Raw genomic sequence first — 19,572 nt, forward strand, 5'->3', positions numbered from 1 at the left:
TCAATTCAATTTCATTGTTCAGATCGCTGCATTGATATGAAACAGTTGTGACTAACTTGATAAAAATGGTAGTGTACGCAATTTATTCTGCAGCATATGTCGTTTGTGTAGACAATGCATCATAAAATGCATTACACTCTGTGACAGTTGCTGCAGGTCATGATAATAGGGATAAGTCCAGATGACACTGATACATAATGGCCTGGGTTTATGGCCTTGGGACATGGAGATGACAAACCTTGTTCGCTTGAGGTTGACCTGGGGAGGATAAAACAAGGATAAGACACGAGTTTGATCCCACACCCTTGGTTTATGTCAGGGACAGCTTTATCTTGCTTTCCCCAGCAACAAAAGGGTTAATCAGTTCACAGTTCATTGGATATAAGACCTAAATATCTATTTCCTCATGTCCATGATATAACATAAAGTGCCCTATTGCCTCATCAACAACTCGCAACAAGATATATGGCTGACATTTTCCAATTTACCTCCTGGTAGAGCTGCTACGTATAGCTCAACACCAGGCCATAACATGCCAGACGCAAAATTAACGTAACTTATTATTCTGTGTGTCGCTATTGGATCTCCGCCGCTGAACAGCCGGGAATACCAATGGCGTCTCGCTTTATTGGGAAGAAATCTGATCAAGCGCTCAAAGGGGACGGTGATTTAATAGGTAGTGCACGGTGAAAGTGTGGGATTTTTTGTCTCGTCTTTACACACCCTCTCCTTGCATGTCAAAAATACTGATACTTCACCCACTTCCCACCCTCCAGGCTCATTCACTTGCCTATTCTTCTTTTAGTTGAGAAGGGGCACAACACCACACCTTTTTCTAAAATTTCTCTTTAATTGCCCTGCCTTTTTTCATCAGTGGCCATTGCATTTCCATTTTCCGCTGCACCCTGCTCCCCTTCAGACTGTACTTTTCAGATCTCAAGTTGAAACACTCCTAATAGGAGGTCAACTCACTGTTTCAGCCTGACCTTTTCAGATTTCACACTGAAACACTTCTCTTAGGAGTTGACCTCATGTTTCAGATACCTTCACCTGGCTGCCCCTGTTTTGGTACTTATAGTAAAATGAAAATTGGTGAATTCCAATTTCATTTTATAGATGTTCGACTCAAAGGCAGTCATGGCAGAACATCCTCTCCGTGTCTGGCCATCCAAAAACAAAAATTTTGGCTTTTGACTATCGTCAATAACAAGGAATATCATCATATGATTCATGGAGGTAATATCCACCAAAACCACTTCCCATAACACTGGTATCAATCTATCAGGCCAACCGCTGATATTATGCATGATAATGCTGCAGTAATTGATGGCTTTCTTTACCTTGGGTCCCTGGAGACGTGGTCCGTGAGACACTGTATACAACGAGGTGATATATTCACCACTGCAGGCTGTATATGACTTCATGTATAGCACTCAGAAGTATGGTGGATGGCGTCATCCATCTACATGGCTAGGCTAGTCACTGTTAGCGGAGAGTAAAACAAAACCAATGTTCCCCGCAACCCCCTGGTTTCATTAAAGGTATGTGCTCCATGATCATGAGAGGAAGATAGGTGTACATTGAAATATGGCATTGGCCATGGCGCTGCTCGTCAGCCAGTGGCAGAACGAAACTAATGAGTGGCATGGACACAGACCAGCAAGGTAATGAAGAAGAGGCTAGGTTTGTGACAAATGTAGCTAAAGTGTCACCATACCGGCTCCCGAGGGACAAAACACTTCTTGAGATACAAGACTCTAGAACCAAGTTTATGTGCCTGAACTGCAAATTGGCAGAAAAGATCAAGTGCTAAGTTCGAGCACAGAGACTGAGAGAGTAATGATATGAGTAGCTACTTCGATTTTGCAACGTTCGAGCAGATAATCAATCTCTGAATGGCAATGTGCAGCATTTGCATGCCAAGACAAAATAGATTTGTCCGCTTATCTTCACGGCCAATTCACAACATAAAACGATGGCCATCCAATGCTACATAGCAAGTACCATCAAATTGGAGCATTAGGCGATGTTATCCCAAACTACGTTGCAACTTTCATCAGATCAGTGTGGGAAATACACATAGCATCTGGGCTGTGCTAGATCCAGAACACGAAATATTGCATATCAACGCAATCTCCTTCTGATTTATATTCCTCTGAGAGTGATACAGAGCCACCATCATCCCAATATTCTAATAACGCAAGAAGCTGTTAGCACTCAGCAAACGCTAGCTGACCTGGACTAACCTCAGTGGCATTCTTATCTTGCAATGTTCAGGGGACTGTTGAGAAAAAGTCTTCCCATGGTGACACTTTTGGTAATGTTTTTCCAGACATACTAAAAGTGTTGTGCTTCTAGACCAGTACTGTTACACTTGGTAATGGAAATAGGACACAATTTCTCTCAAAGTACCGATAGCATTCAATGAAATTCACTGTTCAAAAGAATCTCACAGTAGAATGTTTATATTGCAAGTTCTCTTCTGTATGTTTTGGGTCAACGGAATGAATCAAAGGCTAATCCATCGATAATGATGACAAGCAGAGCTAATAAACACTGAATGGCCCGACAACCGCACCATGTAGATATAGACCCAGTACGGGGAACTATACTGCACGGCTTTTTTGAAGGAGAGGGTGCATGCCAATTCACAAGGAACTGAGCAATTTAAAATGAAGCACAGACGTGCTTTACATGTATATATATGGCCAACAACTGGCAGTTGCCGAGAATTCATGGTCAATTTTTTAAAGAATTTCTATGATAAAGCAGCACATCCTGTATCTATCAACAGATGTACTGGCAACGTTTTTCCTACCTAACAAGAGGCCACAAGCCTGGTACTCAGCTGGAATACTTGACAAAGGCTGCTGAAGAACACGAGGCCTAAGGAGTTCAGAGCAAAGATTGCTATTTTTCAATCTCCCCAGCCCTTGGTAAGGAGTACGGCTCCAACAACCACCACTTTAAGAACAGAATTGCAGATCTTCAGCAAGATTTACAAATAAATCTAACCACATACCTGTTCTTTGACGGACTGCAATATATGAGCAGTATCCACTTTTCCTTTAATATTTAATCCTCCATTAGCATGGTAAGTATTCCCGTGCGGACTAGAGAGCATTGCTCACAGTGCGATAATCCAAGTAGGACAAAGTCACAGTTTGTACACTGCCTGAAAGTAGAGAGTGAAAATGGTGATGAGACAAGAGCAGCACATGACGTGGCATCACTCGCAGTGTCATAATTCAAGGACAAAGCTAGTTTATTACAAAACCTATGTATTCCAGGCAAAGTCAGTTTATTACAAAACCTGAAAGTCAAAGTATTCCGGGCAAAGTCAGTTTATTACAAAACCTGAAAGTCAGAATATTCCGGGAAAGTCAGTCTATTTGTATATCACACAACCTGAAGAAATACTGAGAATCCAAAGAAATATTGACTGGGCTAGAACTGATATTTGGTCATTTTGTAAAATCTTTGGAATAATGGAATTCTCAAGAAAACGATCAAAGATGGAGACGTGCCATCAAAGACCATTACACAAGTGAAGAAATGTCTTTAGGCATGCCAACATTCTATTATATTGTACAATGTATACCGGTATGAAATGTAAGGATGGTAGACCCCACTTGGATAGACGAACGCATGCCATTGTGCAGAGGTGTGACCTCAGGTCAACGGAATGTGATTGAAAATATGCATGTATTTCCTATCAATGGTAATGCTATACTCTATTATTATCATTTGGGAACAACTGTGATGTGTGATATCAAATTCTAGAAACTTATTCACACCGGAAAGCAGCACAGGCTAAATTCAGCAATGCTGCGAAACCAGGTTTTTGAAATGTACTTTGGAAAGTCAGTGATTTAATACAGCATTGACAAGTTTAGATTGTGAATGCACACATGGGCAGCCCACATCTCACCTCCACACATGAACTATACATTCTTCGAGGCAGCCCACCCATATGAATGGACACTTCAGCAAGTCCAGTCACACACTTCAAATCTCCCAAACGGGATATTCGAGTTTGAAGTCATAGGCTACCCATGTTACTCAATGAGTTATTCATGATATCTTTTTGAGGAAATGGACACCGAAAATGTCCTGGGATTCATCATATTCTAATTGAACAATAATGTCGATGCATTAAGCACTATACCTGTCTAAGGGGATTCCCTCCTTACCAGTGTATGCTTGCATATACCACCGCCAGAGTTTTAGTAAATACACATTGATAAAAAATCAATAACATTCATCTGGACTGAACTACTGTGGTTATAAACTCCCTATGGACAATGGTGTACAATTGATTATGATTGTACAGGCGTGATAACACCTAGGCCTGGAAAGTATTAACCCATCCCATGGTCTCTTTCGATCCCTTGAATTATATATTTCTTCCTCGCCTCTGGTCATAAATCCAAATCACAAAACAGTGTGGAGCGACAGGTAACTCCATTAGTTTGAGGGCCACAAAAAGCCAGCAGCATACTAAACACTGTGTGCCCTGTTCTTTTCTTGGTGGTGCCGCTGTTCAGGGTTGGTGCCGCTATTTAGGGTTTTTTCTGACTGATATATTACAATGTCAACCATTGCTGTTTTAGGTAGTGTGGCGGCCAATTTTGCCTACCTTCACCTGCCTTATACCTGTATAACAAGGTAGAGGAACAAGAAATTTTCATGCCCAATAATTATGCATTTGAATTACTCCATACTGAAACCTGACCTTAAGTTGTAGTTGAGTGATTGGGTGAGAATATTTCGGACAACTTTTCTTTTCACACTTTTGAACGTTCCTTGTTTGGCAATCTATAGATTGGTGAATAAAGCGAAAAAAAATTTAATATAAAAAATTCCTGCTTGTTCTGGCTGGAATTTTAGAAATGACATGTGGGTGGATAATCGGTAAATGTACTTTTGACCTGATAACAAAAATAAACATGATCAACAAAATATTATCGGGTCTTTATCGAAACAATCTTTACCTTTATTTTATAAAATCCCAATAAAAAACAACTTACACAAGTCTGTTGTCCCTCAATGACACTGTAAACTCTCTCGACCAGACAGCCAGTAAAAACCACACCAAAGGTTAATCGAAACGCAGTGAATTTTCACACACAATAATGGAATCCTGCTCAGGTCCCTGCTGTGTAGTACATCAATAGTGTGACCTACATGGAATAATCACCTGAATACCTTATACAGTGCTATACCTATATGACTGTATATGTAATCACAGGTAAATAAAAGGCCAGGCATTACACATACATTCCACATTAACCTCAGCATGGAAACAGACCTGTTGAACACAAAGCATCTTAAATTTCTAAATTCTAAACAATGACATACATGTTCTTATTATATATGAGAGACAAAACACACTCCACCCTGCCTACCTTTAGAATGAAATCACTCAAGCAAATTCCATAATCCAACCATACAGATCCTGCTATGGCGGTGTGCTTCAGGATGTGTAACTTAGTTGACTTTCATGGCACCAGATGTCAGGAGCTACCTGTGGGAATTTTTCAGGTGGTTGTGACAGTGCGATTGTCAAGTGGTTAGTGTAACACGGCCACTTAGAAAGCCACTTTCTTCCCTGTAAAAACCTCGAGCGACACCGAGACATTTCGATGTGGAATCTCCAGAGGGCAAATCTCGCGCAACCCGACTCATTAGGAGCTTTCCAAGAAAAAAGTAATGCATCCCTGCCCGATGACATTTTTTTGCTGATGATTATAGTGTTGTGAAAGAGAAGAGGCAAACAAGTGATTTTTGTTGCTGCAACCAATGACCATGATCGCTGCAGCTTGCATCAATATAAAACCCCGGTTGTCAGGTGCTTTTATCTAAACATAATTGGTTCGACATCCGAAGCTGACATATTGCTAGTGACTTTGGACAGGCTACTCCACCTTGTTGCTTCATCCTTTGAATAAGACCAAAAAACATAAATTTTTTTTCGGCCTACCCAGTGCCTACGCAACTCTAGGTAGGTCTCTTTGTCTCACTTCCACCCAGGTAAGCTTACCGGTCAGAAATTGCAAAGTGTCTTGCCCAAGGTCGTACTCCTATATGCAGCCATTGTTAGGAAAAGCTAACTTGTTGTGGGAAATTACAATTTACAACCCACAATATTATGACTGAATGAGTACGGGTCATTACCAGGATGTAAATGGGATAACATCTCACTTGGAAGTTGAATGCCTGACCCAAAAACCCAAAACACACAAGACACCAAAAGCCACGAACCAACTTGACTGTCTAGTCTACAAATTGAATATCCTTGTGTGAAATCAAACCTGCTAACATAAAACTCCAACCACCTAGAACATGATGAATGAGCTGATGATATCTTTCTTACATTTATTCCAATATAGCAAGTCCAGTATTTGGGTCCGGTCTTGATAATACTAAGGCACTCCAAAATGTGTGTTTTACACCTCCGAAGACATGTACCTACATATGTGGACCAACCTGCTGAACATGCACGGTGTATGCTGTGTACCTGAATGTCCAAATTTAATGGGAGATCCCAGTCCTGGCCATTGGCGTCACAATCTTCTACCAAACCTTCTCAATCCACACTAACGACATTCCTTTGTAGCGACTCAGTTCCTGTGTATATTGGCCACACAATGGGTCGTGGTCTCTACGACGCTTCACTGGGGGTTAGCCGCACAATAGCCAGGCAACTTCAAGGATATGAATAAGCTATTGAGGGAATGTCCCAAGAACGTTGGTGTGTTACCTTGGAGATGCTCAGATCTCTGAGTATGATTGTCTGATATGAAGGAAGGGTTGTTCAAGAGGTTCTCTCCTATTTGAAAAATGAGTATGGTGCTTGTTTGTATGTCAACTTGTCCACGTCCTGTACAATGTTTTATCATAAAGGTGATCGGTTATAGTCTGGGCATCATGCACATTCTTTGTCAGATCTGCTTAGTTTACAAACAGGGTGCTATCTGGATAGCCACCAAAGGTCTTAAGACTAACAGCAGTTTCCTGTCTCCAAAACATCACACATTGTGCATTCAAAAACTACACAAAAAATTCGAAATTTTAAAAATTGAATTTTTTATCATGTGTATATATTACAGCCAAACACAGTAGGTGTCGGTACTTGGGACTAAAATTCAGTTGTATATTTGAAGTTGAATTTGATATAAATTACATGTAAAGCGTATGGAAAATGACCTGAAGTGGGGTCCTCCAACTCACCATTGATACATTTGAGGACACTCATGGAACTAATGTGCATACTCAATGTATGCCATGGTGTGAAATAGCACTCGGAATACCTCATTGAATTCACGACTATAGAAGAAATAATTTGTCCCTGTTGCTGTCCTGGGCAGAGGACTTGAACCTGAAATCTGATCCTGGTCAAGTCTCCTAAACCTTCTCTTGCAGATATATCATGAGTGAGATTTGGGAGTTATTTGGGCGTCTAGACATCAGTCATAAGCATCAATCACCTCGTCGGACGAGTACACATCCAGATCCTGGTAAAGGGGCATGGCAAATCCAGCAAAGACTTGATATACCCTGTGGCAGTCACTATGAATGGGGGGGGGGGGGGGCACATCCAGAAGAGACATGATGTACCATGTTCATGTTGAACCCGACACACCCTGCAGATCAGAGCAATGGCACATCATTGGGGAACAAGGTGCACTGTGGTGCAACAGCTCTCAAAATCAAACTTCTTTACAGAGACGAGGGTGGATTTGCCAATGGAAATGGCAAGCATATGAGGACACAGATTGTGCTTGAATTGAAAAGAACACTACTATGAAGAGAAGATGATCATTTATTACAATAGCATTCACATCTCTAATTTCTCACAAAGTTATTTACAAAAAGGTTTGCCCTTCAACAAATTAGGAGGTACTAAATGGGTCATTTGCAAAGAAAAATAGTGGCCATCAATTGGATCAATGGATGCAATCCGAAGTGATAGCAACATTAAGGTGGTAGCACACGAGACGTAATTGTATAATCGTACCATAAGGAGAGATGCTGGAATCAAGAAAGGTTTTGTCCCTTAGTTTATTTATACCAAGAGTGTTTTTTACTGAGGAAAAATCCATAAAATTTGTTTTTGTTCAGAGAAAAGTTTTAAGTCAAAGAGTTCTGGACAGTTCAATACCATGATGTACGAAATCAATAATACTCCATTCCAGAAACAAGAAAAATACATAGATTTGTTCCCATTCAAAATTAACATCACTGCTAGTTTTAGCCTCCAAGAATACAAGGTTGACAACACAGCAGTACTATTCCCTTTGCCTCATGGCAATCCTCTCACATTTGTGGGTCACCATAAGATAAATTCTGGACACTGGAAGGCCAAACATGATACAGTCAAAAGTCACTGAGTGTCATAGATTAATTAAGAATCATAGTCCGGGTTTTTCTTCAATATAACGAATCCCTCCATGATTGGTGTGAGTGGGATATACTCCTCCGTAGCGAGTTCCCCTCTCTCTCCGTAGGCAAGCAGTACTGGCGTTGTGTGGGTCTGGAAACCTGTGATGGTCTTGGGTTTACCAGCCTGGCCAACAACATCCACAGCCTGCAAGAATAAAGAGTTGTGTTGTCTATAATGATTCAGAGAATGGCAAAGGTGGAGAGACTGAACGATGTAGATGAACTTAAATTCACGGGGTGATACTTTGAACTTTATTTTCATCTCAGCAAAACAGTTTTTTTAAAGAGCAGACAGACAGCGAGGCAATAATTTCTCTTCTGAAAGGGCTCAAAGTGAACATCGCCATTTAATCAGAACACCAAGAACAAGGCTCAATGAATTTTGATTACAATCAGTGATATTTCTGTGACAAAGACCTTTTGGAACAGTATGCACGCAAGTTATTCAGACGAAAAATGTATTCACAACTGATTTTCTACATACCTGACCAACTCTGACTGAGACTGGCAGTGGTCTGAGCTCCTCATCAAAGGTGACCAGCATTCTTGGCTGCATGGCTGACACGAGGTGGTACAGCATGTAGTGAGATTTACCAAGGATTACTGAAAACAAAGATACACATTGGTTAAAGCTGTCCAAAAGTTATTGATTGTATGGGGTAGGTAGCCATGTTCCATTGAGTATCACTTCGCATGTGGAGTCACAAGAGGAACTACGTGCTTCTTGTGACTCCACATGCGAAGTGATCTTTATTACAACATTATTATAAGGGTGAACATATAAACCACGTGACTCCATAAATGCATGTCATATTTCACTACAGTGAATTTGTCTACGGTGGCCTGTAAACCTAGTTTACACACTGACCTTTGTAAGAAATAAGGACAGCAATTTGTCAGTTTTCTTTTCCTGGAATCTATGGGCTATTAATTCTAAAATACCTTGGTACCGTAAAGTCAACTTTTAAATGGAAAATGCATAAGCCTCGTTCTGAGAGCGGAGTGTTTTGGACACGCAACCAAGATGCTCTACCAAAGTTCCCTCGGGTTGCACTAAAATGTGGAAACCATGCACACGTCACGTCAAAGGAATTTCACCTCACTTCAGAAGTTTGAGGCTCTCAAAACACTGCTTCAAACACAAATCAGTCAAGGAAGCATCAACCACCCTAAGTTTTTCAATGAGCACTACACATATTTGCCGAGAAAAACGCTCCAAATAGCCCATTTGCGCGGATTTTAGCATCACTTGAGCGAGCCGATGCGGACTTCCTATGCGCGCTAACATAATGTAAACAATGGCGCTACCGGCACTCCGGCCGGGCCGGCGATGGATGGAATTTGCCAAATTCGCACATATTCAATTATTTTCGTGGCCTATCCTATTAAGTTTGAGGTATTTTAGAATAGAAATTGAACCCTCGGCTTCGGACCTTGGTTGAGTTACCAAGACACTCTCGGGTGGAGCTAAAATTTCGTCCAAACCCTCGCCTGTCGGCTCGGGTTTGGACTGTATTTTAGCTCCACCCTCGAGTGTCTTGGTAACTCAACCAAGGTCCTCCGCCTCGGGTTCAATTCCTTAAATGAAAGGACTGGATAGGGTCTACTTACTATTTTTGACATCGAGACATCCAACGAGCACGGCCATGAGCCCACCAACAGCCACGGAACGCAACAGAGTCCTATCACTATGGTAAGGGCTGAGTGTCAGCGTTCCCTTCCCGAGATGGGTCAGACCTTGTGCCAGACGGACCATGAACAGGTTGTTAGGATCCTTGGAATGGTAGACAGCCAACTGTCTTAGCATGGCTGCTAATCTGGCATTGTTTGTTCCTGAAATGAAGTAAAGAAAGTGATTTATGAAAGATAAAAACAACCGAATGATCACTGAAACTATCAATGACAGGTGAACCGCATCTCCACAGTTTATTCTTTGAGTCACATTTAGACATTTTTTAAAAGAAAGTAATGAACCGTTTTTTTTCTTACAGCGTGAAAAAGTTAACCACCCATCCAAACCTCAGACACCACAGGACTTGTAAGCACGTGTAGAAGAAAAGAGACTCTTAAATGTAGACCACTTACCTGCCCCGACGATACCCATAGAAAAGATAGAATTGTGAGCCACTTCTGGATCACTGTCGTGGGAGAACTTGCTGAGGGTGTCGAGGATCTGTAGCTTGGGGTTGGAGGTGGACAGCAGACCCAGTGCAAGCGGCACCGCACGTTTGATGACTGGCTCACCATACCTCAACTGAAACATGACAATGAGATTTTGAAATAGTTGCAATTTGAGTCTGTCAGGAATCAGCTACTTGGAGTTGAATTCTGACAGCTGGCTGAGGTCGAGTGGTACTGTCTCTTCATGACCAAATGAAATGCTTCCGAGGCTTTCAGGGAGATGCTTTCTTAAGAATACGTCTCTTATACTTACCAGGTGTCCAAATGCTCTAAATGCCATCTCTCCTCCAATCTCCTCTCCCATGGCTATCAGTGAGATACCCAAAACAGCAATACCTGCAATAAACAAAGCAAAGGTCAACTTAGCCAATTAGACCATGTACATGTATGTCAAAGAATCGGCTACAACGATAAGTCATAGTTTAACTTTATGTAGACTACTGTATGAAAATCAAGACTGAATTGGTGAAAGCCACCTCTGCTCCCGCAAAACAGATCCTTTGGTTGACAGCAAGCAGATGCTTAGCAGTCAAGAGGGAGGAATCGGGCAATCTTCATATTTTAACGGGACAAAAAAGAGAACTGCTCACCTTGATGTGCAGCTAAGCCTGTGGCCTCCTTCTTCTCTGGTTTATCTCCCTTCTCCTTCTCCTTCTCATCTTTTTTCTCCTTTTCCTTGTTTTTGTCGTCTTTTTTCTTGGCCTTGTCGTCCTTTTTGTCGTCATCTTTTACCTCCTCGTAATGTTCAGAACAAATGTGGAGAAGGTGTTGGATTTTTAGCACATTCCCGGTACCTAGAAAGCAACAAAAACGAGGATGAGATAAACGTTACGAACATTCGAACAGCACTGCTTTTCCTTAGACTGCAGCTAAAAAACATACAGAGAGACAGAGACACTCTCTGATTGGATTTCAGGTCGATCTTGCTACTTAATGAGACCATTTTTTGGGCTGACCATTCCCTCAAAAATGCTGCTGGTCCATGAAATGGAGGCCACCATTGACATCTTATCATGTCAAACTATCACTGAACTGATGACAGTGCATCAAACATCAACAACACGACGACACCTGATGTGTACTCGATTTCACCTACCAGCGTAAGCACAGATGTCTACCAACATGGTGGCCATAGACTTTATGGGCTCTTGGACAACTTGTAGAGCAGCCGTCACAGTGTCTGCAGCCTCTTGTTTTGCTGAAAGAGAAATCAAATATTCATTACTGACCAAGATTTGATTGTCAAACGGACATTTTTTAATGTCATGAAAATGAATGAGTTGCTGTAAAGGAAAACGATAAACTCATTGACATTGGTGAAAGGACAGATAAGATGTTACCTCTTTCTTACCTAAATAAGTTAATGCTAGGCCCAGAGCGATAAATCTCGCATAAGTTTCTTTCAGCTCCGCCTCAGACCTCTCCATCAGCGTCTGCAACAACGTCGACGTGACTTCGCCATTACATGTACCGACGGAAATCATTCCACACGACAGGGCCGCCATACCAATCACCTCCATATTGGATTTAGAATCAGCGAGAACTGGGAGTAGGAGGCTTAGGACATCGTCTCTGTTTGAACCGGCATAGGCTAGACCAAGACTGAAGAGAAACAAGAACACACTGAAGGCAACTCGACAAGAGGGACAAAGCATGACCATTCTCAGATAAGTATCTGCTTGTTTAGCTCCACTAGCAGACATTGATAAAGGTCGGCTACCTTGGGAAAAACAGCCCTGACCAAGAAGCTGTGGGTTCCAATTTCGATGTTGTTTTCACATCAGAATTCTAACTGTTTTTTTTTCTTCTTCAAGAAACTGGAAGATCTTTTACTTACCCGACTACAGCTCCTAATCTCATGACATTACTGCTATGAAGAACGTAATCGGATAATAGAGCCAAGGCTGGATCGCACTCGTTCTTCACGCCCGAGTTCACAACACCACAAGCTAGTAGGGCACCAGATTTAATGTAGTCGTCAGATGAATATAGATACTTGTCGATTTGCGTCAGCCCGCCATCGACGTCCCAGAGAAGGAGCATTCCAAGGGAGGCAGCGGCGCTCAACATGCCTGAAAGAAAAAAGAAATCACTTGACGCCTGCAAAAATTTGGTGGTTACCAGTACAGCTTAACAATTGAAACTAATCGCAAAGCTAGAAAAACAGAAATCTGTAATGGTCAACTGGTGTAGTGGAAACCGACCTTAAAGTTTTGAATTCAGACTAATTGGGAGTGGGAGTTTTACCGTAAAATATCAGCACAACTTCCTGACATCTTACTCACCGTGTTCCTTGTTCTTATAAATCCACTTGTTTCCATCTTCCATCAGTAACTTGTCCTGACCAAAAGCAGCATTGACGAACGCATTCACAAATGAAGAAGCCAAGTTCTGTCTCGCTGAGTCAACATTTGTCGGTCCTAGACTTGACCCTGAAACGTAATGTACCATATATGTATTGGAATGAACTTTAATTTTGTCATGTGTCAAGTGTTGGTGATCTTCAAATAAATCCATTAACTGGCTTTTGTCTTCCTGACTGGCTCAGTATAATGCCCCGTAAACACCAGCTCCTTCTTGCTCCTGTAATGAATTTCATTCTGAAGTCGACCACTTGGTAAATTCAGTCACTTGAGTTTTAGTAGAATTCCTTGCATCTGAGTGATATGAATATTTTCATCTTGTGTCTCGCTTTACTGTCCAGAATAAAGTTATAGTTGCATTTCTAGTACTCACTATTGGGTTCCAAATGACTTTTATAAATATCTTCTGGCACCTTTGGTTCCATAATGTCCAACTGGAGAGAGAAAGAAAACATTTGCATTTGTATATGTCAAAGCAAGAACTTCTTAGGGAAAGGGGCACGAAAACACAGAGATTGAATAATAGTGGGAGAAAGTATGGCGTCTCTTTCGCCCCCAAGCCAACAGTTCAGCAAGCACAGGTCTTGATTACCACAGTGTCACAGGTAAGAATCAACTCACCTCCCTTGCTAATGCCAAAAAGTTATTGTTGAGGTGGGCATTTGACATGATTTCGACCAGATCGTCGTAGTCTTCGAGTTCGTCATTCAGCTCCAAGTAGATCTGTTGACTGCCGAGCATGAATGCAAGCTGCTTCTGGATCAAGCTGTAAGAGGATTTAGAAATCGTAATATCTTTCAAACAAATACAGCAGAAGCTCTCTATTAAAGGGGATGTCCGCTAAGGGATGTTCAACTGTACTTTTTTGGGCAAAGGAAACTGATCAGTAGGATTTACCAGAGTAGCAAACAGAACAGCACCAAGAGCATTCAGGTATAGCTTCATGAGAAAGGCAAAGCTAGGTTGTTTAGGCTGATCAGGTCAGGCTGAAGCACTTGGCCAACATCACTCATACAATCCTCACTCCTAAGAATATGCACTGCTAACGATTGACTTCTTCCTGGTCAAAAACTCAAGGTGACATAAAGCGCTTACCAATACAAGGGTGAATGCAAATACTCTCAACTCGGCTGTATAAGACCAGATCATGTATTTCTTGCCCGCCCATTACATGTTAATCATACATGTAGGATTACCCAAAATCACGATTCCAACCAATGAGGTATGACGAGAATTTGTATAGGCCTACCACCACTAACCTGGATGAATATCCTTGTGAATAAACATTATAAATGTGGTATTGGGCGGTATTATCAACCTGGTCTTATAGAGTCGAGTTGAGAGTATATGCAGAAGCAGACCCATATTACCAGTTAACCACCTGTCAACTTAAAAAAGTAAACCAACCATCAACTTACCCGTCTTTGCAAGAATAAAAGATCTCTGAGATAAGGTCATCATCCTGTAGAGACATAGCTAACCTCAACGCTTGCGGATATTTATCAAACTTTTTAAATAGGGAGAGAGCTGTTTTCGCCAGGTTGACGTTCTCTGGGTCTGGCACATATGGAACGCAGCTGAAAGAAAAAATATGATGTGTGTACTCTCATTGTGTACGTTTTCTGGCTGGGGTAATGGTTCAGTCACTGATGGCCTGAGGCTGAGTAGGTTTAGGTCTACAGGTTTACAAGGGACAGACGATAATGATTTAATGTAGCAGAGTCCAAGTCTTTCTATCTTTCCTCACTCCCTTAACTCAGGCTTGGCCTTAACTAGTATCAGCAATTTTAACAGTAAACTAGAGTGAAATATTTGTAAAGCTCGTCGTGAGATCCTCCTTAAGCTGTGTCAAGTTGAATGACACCAAATATTTTGACTCGCTTATGCTTTTTATCATACCTGGTCAGATACAGACACACTCGGGCATGAGCGCCTTCATCCACATATTCATGCAGTAGATCTAGCCTCTCGATCTCCATCAACAGATCACACGCTTCAGCCTCAGCGTTATGGTCCATATGATATGGCACAACCTGCTTCACCAACTTCAGAAGAACCTCCCGCCCGTCTGTATCCTTTTCCTCCACGTCCTGCCACTCGGCTGCAACCTGACCAGCCAAATGTCGGACATACTCGTGGCCCCATGACCCTATTTCTTCCTTGGAACCGAGCAGACGATATTTCAAGCTGTCACGGCTATCACTCATTGTCATACCAAGTACAGACACAATGTCTGCACAGAAACGCTAGAAAGAAATAAGGCAAATTAAAACACTTAGGGACAAAACATGACAGACAAAATCCTTGATTGAAACCATGCAATTTCCATACAGGCTAAACGGTCAGAGCCCAAACAAACTCTGTCCTTTCTGCGTACACATGCATTCACAGACGAGTCACATAGCATACAAACCTTGGTCTCGTCTTCTTGTATCTTCTCATAAATCTCCTTCATCGTTTCATAATGTGGCCTTAAAAACTTAAGTGGTTTAGGGACAGACGTCATAGATGTTGTCGATGCACGAATCAGGGTCCGAAGACTCTCCAACGATGGTTTGTAGAGTTTCTCATCAGGCTCTGTCAGCCTCTCTACCAACAGGTTCAATTCATCTTGAAGTTGTTTGTCTTCTTCGGACTGAAAAGTTAAAAGAACTTGTAAACGACCGACAAGCACAAACTTCCATTGCCGGGTTTCATCTCGGCTATTTCTAGGTATGGTTGGCTCACAAAGAGACAAGATCTCATCTTTGGCAACAGTTTTATCACGCATCGAACGGCGATCAGGTCTCAGATGTGAGATGATCTTGATTGATGTGATCCATATCGTGAGTTGTGAATTGACGGTGGAAGATGATCATTCATCGAGCTTACTTGGTGACAAACATGCACTGAATCAGCAAATAAAATGTTGTGCATATATATATTCATTAGGCCTAGACTAGTATATTACACACTGCATGCACACAACGAGACAGCACTGACACAGCACTTTTGAACATGCATTTTCTTTTTCTTGGACACAACTTTAGGTGGTATTTTCAACAGCAAGTGCAATATAGCTTCATTTTGAATGACCTGAAACCATTCTATATTACATGCATATCTCTAGAATCGATAAATATATTTACTAAATCGACTCCTTCGTCTGTTTTTTTGTCTTTTCCTTCCTCTTTTTTCGCCGGTGTTTTATCTTTGTCCGCCATGATGAAAATTTTGCCGGTAGGCATACTGAGGACGAGGCTGTATAAACATGGCTGCCATCTGGAAGAGCCAAAATTTTCCAGTTGTTTTATTGACATCTGCAACGAATACACAAAAACTTCGGTACCAAAATGTCTCTTTTTCGCCATATATTGTTATATTCAAACGGCACAAGCGTTTTGGGTTTCGATTTTGCTGTGAAAATTAGCAGATCCAACACTTGAACTTGACTGTGTATTTGAGTAGTGCATTTTGTACAGAGGCTCTTGAGGCGCCATCTCCAAACCAATTACGGAACCACAAGTTTGGTCATGAAACTGATAATAGAGGGATTGAGATCAGTGGCTTATAACGGAACCTCATGCGTATACGGATCGAAATGTACACAAAAATCGTCCTCTTTGGATAACACCGAACACATTGTTTAAATACATGTATCTCTTCCATTTCAGCGAACAGCTGAAAAGAATTGGTTTATTTGACGGCAGAAGAAAAGTCCAGAAGCAAGACGATGGAAACTTTGCCATCCCATGTCTCAACTTTGGGCTTGCAGCCTTCATCCAAAAGTGTGACAACCTTGACTCCTTTCAGAAAAATTGTAACACTCTAAGTTCTTTGCCACTCAATAAATTTATTACTCAGATACGTGGCAAACAATTCGATTTGGATGGCACGACATTTACAATTGATGTGTGTGAATTGCGGCCATCGAAAAAAGAGACCGTCAGAAGTGTATATAAGGATCTTTTGGTGAATCTTAAATTGCTACTCTGTGATCGAGGGTTTGGTGACGATGATGGACTTCTTGAGGAGTGTCCACGTCATTGGGAAAAACACGGCGACTTAATTCTTCTCCCTGAAGGATCTTTCGTTTCTCCAATCTGGGATGAGTTCAGAGACGACTTATTGTCCCTCTTGACAGACATCTTCAAGGTGAAACGAATTGCGAAAAAGTCATCAATAAGCCGTGATGGGTATCGAACGCCTCAGGTTCAGCTTCTTCTCGGTAGAGATGAATGGGTGGAGCATGTCGACAACGGCATCAGGTGTGTATTGCATGAGCTCGGGTTGTTCTGTAGAAAAACGGAAAAGCCGACAAACTGGCAAAGAAGGAGGTGAACCAGATCAAGACACTGGGTGATATGAATAAAAACTAGCAAATGCTTTTATCTAAAACTCCATGTACATTTACACTAGGCCTTTCTGTACAAAATTGAAGTAAAAGCATTTGCTAGTCTTTATTCATATCACCCAATGTTACCCATCCTATCCTATGGAGCAGCATACATGAAAGCAGAATGACCCAGACCATGACTGACAGAAGAGCCATCGAGGTCTGACAAGGGCGGAGTGGTTACAAACTTTAGCCTGTGAAAGTGGTCTCTGTTTTAGGAAATCTTCATTTTTAATGTCTTTTCCCTCATCAGGTACAGCTATGACATCACCAAGTGTATGTTTAGTGCTGGGAATATTACAGAGAAACTGCGTCTTGCTCAACTGGATTGTCTTGGCGAGACCGTTGTGGACCTATATGCAGGTGAGATAGCTATCAATCGGAGAAGCATTGGATGACCCTTGAGAATCAGTGTCCCAACTTGCCGAGAAACGAACAGGTTTTCCAACTCGCCAAGCTGGCCTGTCCTGGGAAAGGAGGAAGTTTTCTCAAGGGTATTGGTAAAACTGTGCTGTTGGAGTCTTCGATCGAAATAATTTCTAAGAACAATTTGCCAAAGATGAGTTAAAAGTAACACACTCTTGTCGTTTTCAGGAATCGGTTACTTCACCTTGCCGTACCTTGTCCACGCTAATGCGGCCATGTTGCATGCTTGTGAATGGAACATGAATGCTGTCGCTGCCTTGAGACATAATCTGAAGGTGAATGGAGTCGCAGATAGATGTGTGATTCATGAGGGTGACAACAGAAAGGTAAGTACATGTATTACGGTTGATACTATGGCTACAATTTAGGTTGGAATGAGGGATGCTATTTGAATGAAAGTGTGAGTAATTTTCCCCGAGTACTGTCAACTCCATTGTGATGTTGAACGAGGGATTTTGAAACCTGTTGTTGTGTTTCCCCGAGATCAGTAGTTTTCTCAAAGTAGACAGTTGTGTACACAAAAAAGTTGGTCATAATGCTTGACCCAAAATGGGAACAAGTTTGCAAACACGAAAGTGTGTCGGGCTAGTTACAAATTTATGTTTGAATTATCTTCTTTTTTCCAGGTTTGTCCTACCAATGTTGCAGATCGTGTAAACCTTGGCCTCATTCCATCTTCAACAGAAGGTTGGCCCACAGCATGTGCAGCACTCAAAAAGAACTCTGGAGGAGTCCTTCATATACACAGCAATGTCACACTGAAACAGAAGAAAAACAGTCATTTGTGTGAGTCTGGTGCTTCTGCTGGAAGCGCTGTCAGTGCTGTTGGTTGTGAAAACAAACGTGCTGTTACAAATGACCATGTTAACAATATCAAGGCAAGGACTTCTGGCTCAGGCTATGATTGTTTGGAACATTCCAAGAAAGGTTCTGCTGTTAATCGAGAGGAAAGGCATACAGAGACAATTAATGGTGTTGTGTCTTCTTCGGCTCCTGGATGTGTGAAAACTTTGAACACCAAATCTTCGGACAATGCTGTTGTATCGTCAGAAATTTGTCTCGATACAGAAAAAGAAAAGCTAAGGACTTTCGAAAGGATATCCTGCACTACAACTAATGATAAGATTGAAAATTCTTTTGTAAATTCTGTTGAAAAGAATGACAGGTCATGTGGCAAAGGGGATCTAAGTATCAATAAGAAAGTTGAACTTTGGAAAGAAGAAGTCATGTGCGCCCAGGAGTCTTCAGACACATGGACAGAAACAGTCTCGGGCATCATAAAAGACATTTTTTTTAGTCTTTATTCTCAGGATTGGACAGTTTCGGTTTTGCATATCGAGCGTGTCAAAAGTTACGCACCTCACGTGTATCATGTTGTGCTTGATCTGGAATGTCGGCCATGATAAATATTATTTTGCAATAAATACATCAATGCCAGTAACCATTAACCTGCATTAGTGACAGTTCATTAGTCACTTTCAACCCTAGATTGCCACTCCTTAAAAGATGTATTAAAGGCCTCTGATGTGAGCTTATGCTTCGTGATTCCTATTATATACTCTTCGTGGTCCCTGTTAGAAGCTTTTCATTCCACTGAAAGCTCACTATCGTCCCTGATATGAGCTCCTCGTGGTCCCTGATATGAGGTCCTCCTGGTCGCTGATATGAGCTCTTCGTGGTCCCTGATATGAGCTTCTCGTGGTCCTGATATGAGCTCCTCGTGGTCCCTGACATGAGGTCCTCCTGGTCCCTGATATGAGCTCCTCATGGTCCTTGATATGA

At 41.6% G+C, this 19,572-nt stretch overlaps 3 protein-coding genes across 6 annotated transcripts in view; 1 reads left to right on the forward strand and 2 right to left on the reverse strand.

Annotated features, from left to right (window-relative positions):
- LOC135493051 (catenin delta-2-like) overlaps positions 1 to 6,588 on the reverse strand; it is a 56,041-nt gene extending 49,453 nt beyond the window's left edge. Inside the window, exons 1-2 of one of the 4 annotated variants that reach the window (XM_064779902.1) lie at positions 6,521 to 6,588; positions 3,023 to 3,175 (exon numbers count right to left, since the gene is read on the reverse strand). In XM_064779902.1, the coding sequence (XP_064635972.1) occupies positions 3,023 to 3,124 (102 nt within the window). In that variant the 5' untranslated portion in view covers positions 3,125 to 3,175; positions 6,521 to 6,588. The other 3 variants (XM_064779901.1, XM_064779900.1, XM_064779903.1) reach the window with 3 other exon arrangements.
- Positions 6,589 to 7,809: 1,221 nt separating this feature from the next.
- LOC135492422 (26S proteasome non-ATPase regulatory subunit 2-like) lies at positions 7,810 to 16,321 on the reverse strand. The gene is made up of 16 exons (XM_064778904.1): positions 16,118 to 16,321; positions 15,403 to 15,624; positions 14,889 to 15,235; positions 14,408 to 14,566; positions 13,611 to 13,755; positions 13,363 to 13,423; positions 12,912 to 13,058; positions 12,464 to 12,698; positions 11,978 to 12,228; positions 11,723 to 11,824; positions 11,217 to 11,420; positions 10,880 to 10,962; positions 10,531 to 10,699; positions 10,057 to 10,278; positions 8,930 to 9,048; positions 7,810 to 8,590 (listed from the first exon to the last, which is right to left on the reverse strand). Exons 1-16 carry the CDS (start codon positions 16,286 to 16,288, stop codon positions 8,408 to 8,410), a joined length of 2,820 nt encoding a protein of 939 aa, XP_064634974.1. The 5' UTR covers positions 16,289 to 16,321; the 3' UTR covers positions 7,810 to 8,407.
- LOC135492423 (tRNA wybutosine-synthesizing protein 2 homolog) lies at positions 16,229 to 19,258 on the forward strand. Its single transcript, XM_064778905.1, has 5 exons — positions 16,229 to 16,313; positions 16,643 to 17,236; positions 17,618 to 17,727; positions 17,959 to 18,116; positions 18,417 to 19,258. Exons 1-5 carry the CDS (start codon positions 16,240 to 16,242, stop codon positions 19,191 to 19,193), a joined length of 1,713 nt encoding a protein of 570 aa, XP_064634975.1. The 5' UTR covers positions 16,229 to 16,239; the 3' UTR covers positions 19,194 to 19,258.
- Positions 19,259 to 19,572: the final 314 nt, after the last annotated feature.

This window comes from Lineus longissimus, chromosome 8 (assembly GCF_910592395.1).
Source record: "Lineus longissimus chromosome 8, tnLinLong1.2, whole genome shotgun sequence".
Lineage (NCBI taxonomy): Eukaryota > Metazoa > Nemertea > Pilidiophora > Heteronemertea > Lineidae > Lineus > Lineus longissimus.

Coding starts and splice junctions, on each gene's coding strand:
- LOC135492423 (XM_064778905.1), top strand. CDS start 16,240: ATGGCTGCCATCTGGAAGAGCCAAAATTTTCCAGTTGTTTTATTGACA. Junction 16,314..16,642: donor ACGAATACACAAAAACTTCG/GTACCAAAATGT, acceptor CTTCCATTTCAG/CGAACAGCTGAAAAGAATTG. Junction 18,117..18,416: donor ATGAGGGTGACAACAGAAAG/GTAAGTACATGT, acceptor TCTTTTTTCCAG/GTTTGTCCTACCAATGTTGC.
- LOC135492422 (XM_064778904.1), bottom strand. CDS start 16,288: ATGTCAATAAAACAACTGGAAAATTTTGGCTCTTCCAGATGGCAGCCA. Junction 11,825..11,977: donor CCTAGCATTAACTTATTTAG/GTAAGAAAGAGG, acceptor TTTCTCTTTCAG/CAAAACAAGAGGCTGCAGAC. Junction 8,591..8,929: donor TCTCAGTCAGAGTTGGTCAG/GTATGTAGAAAA, acceptor TTATTCTTGCAG/GCTGTGGATGTTGTTGGCCA.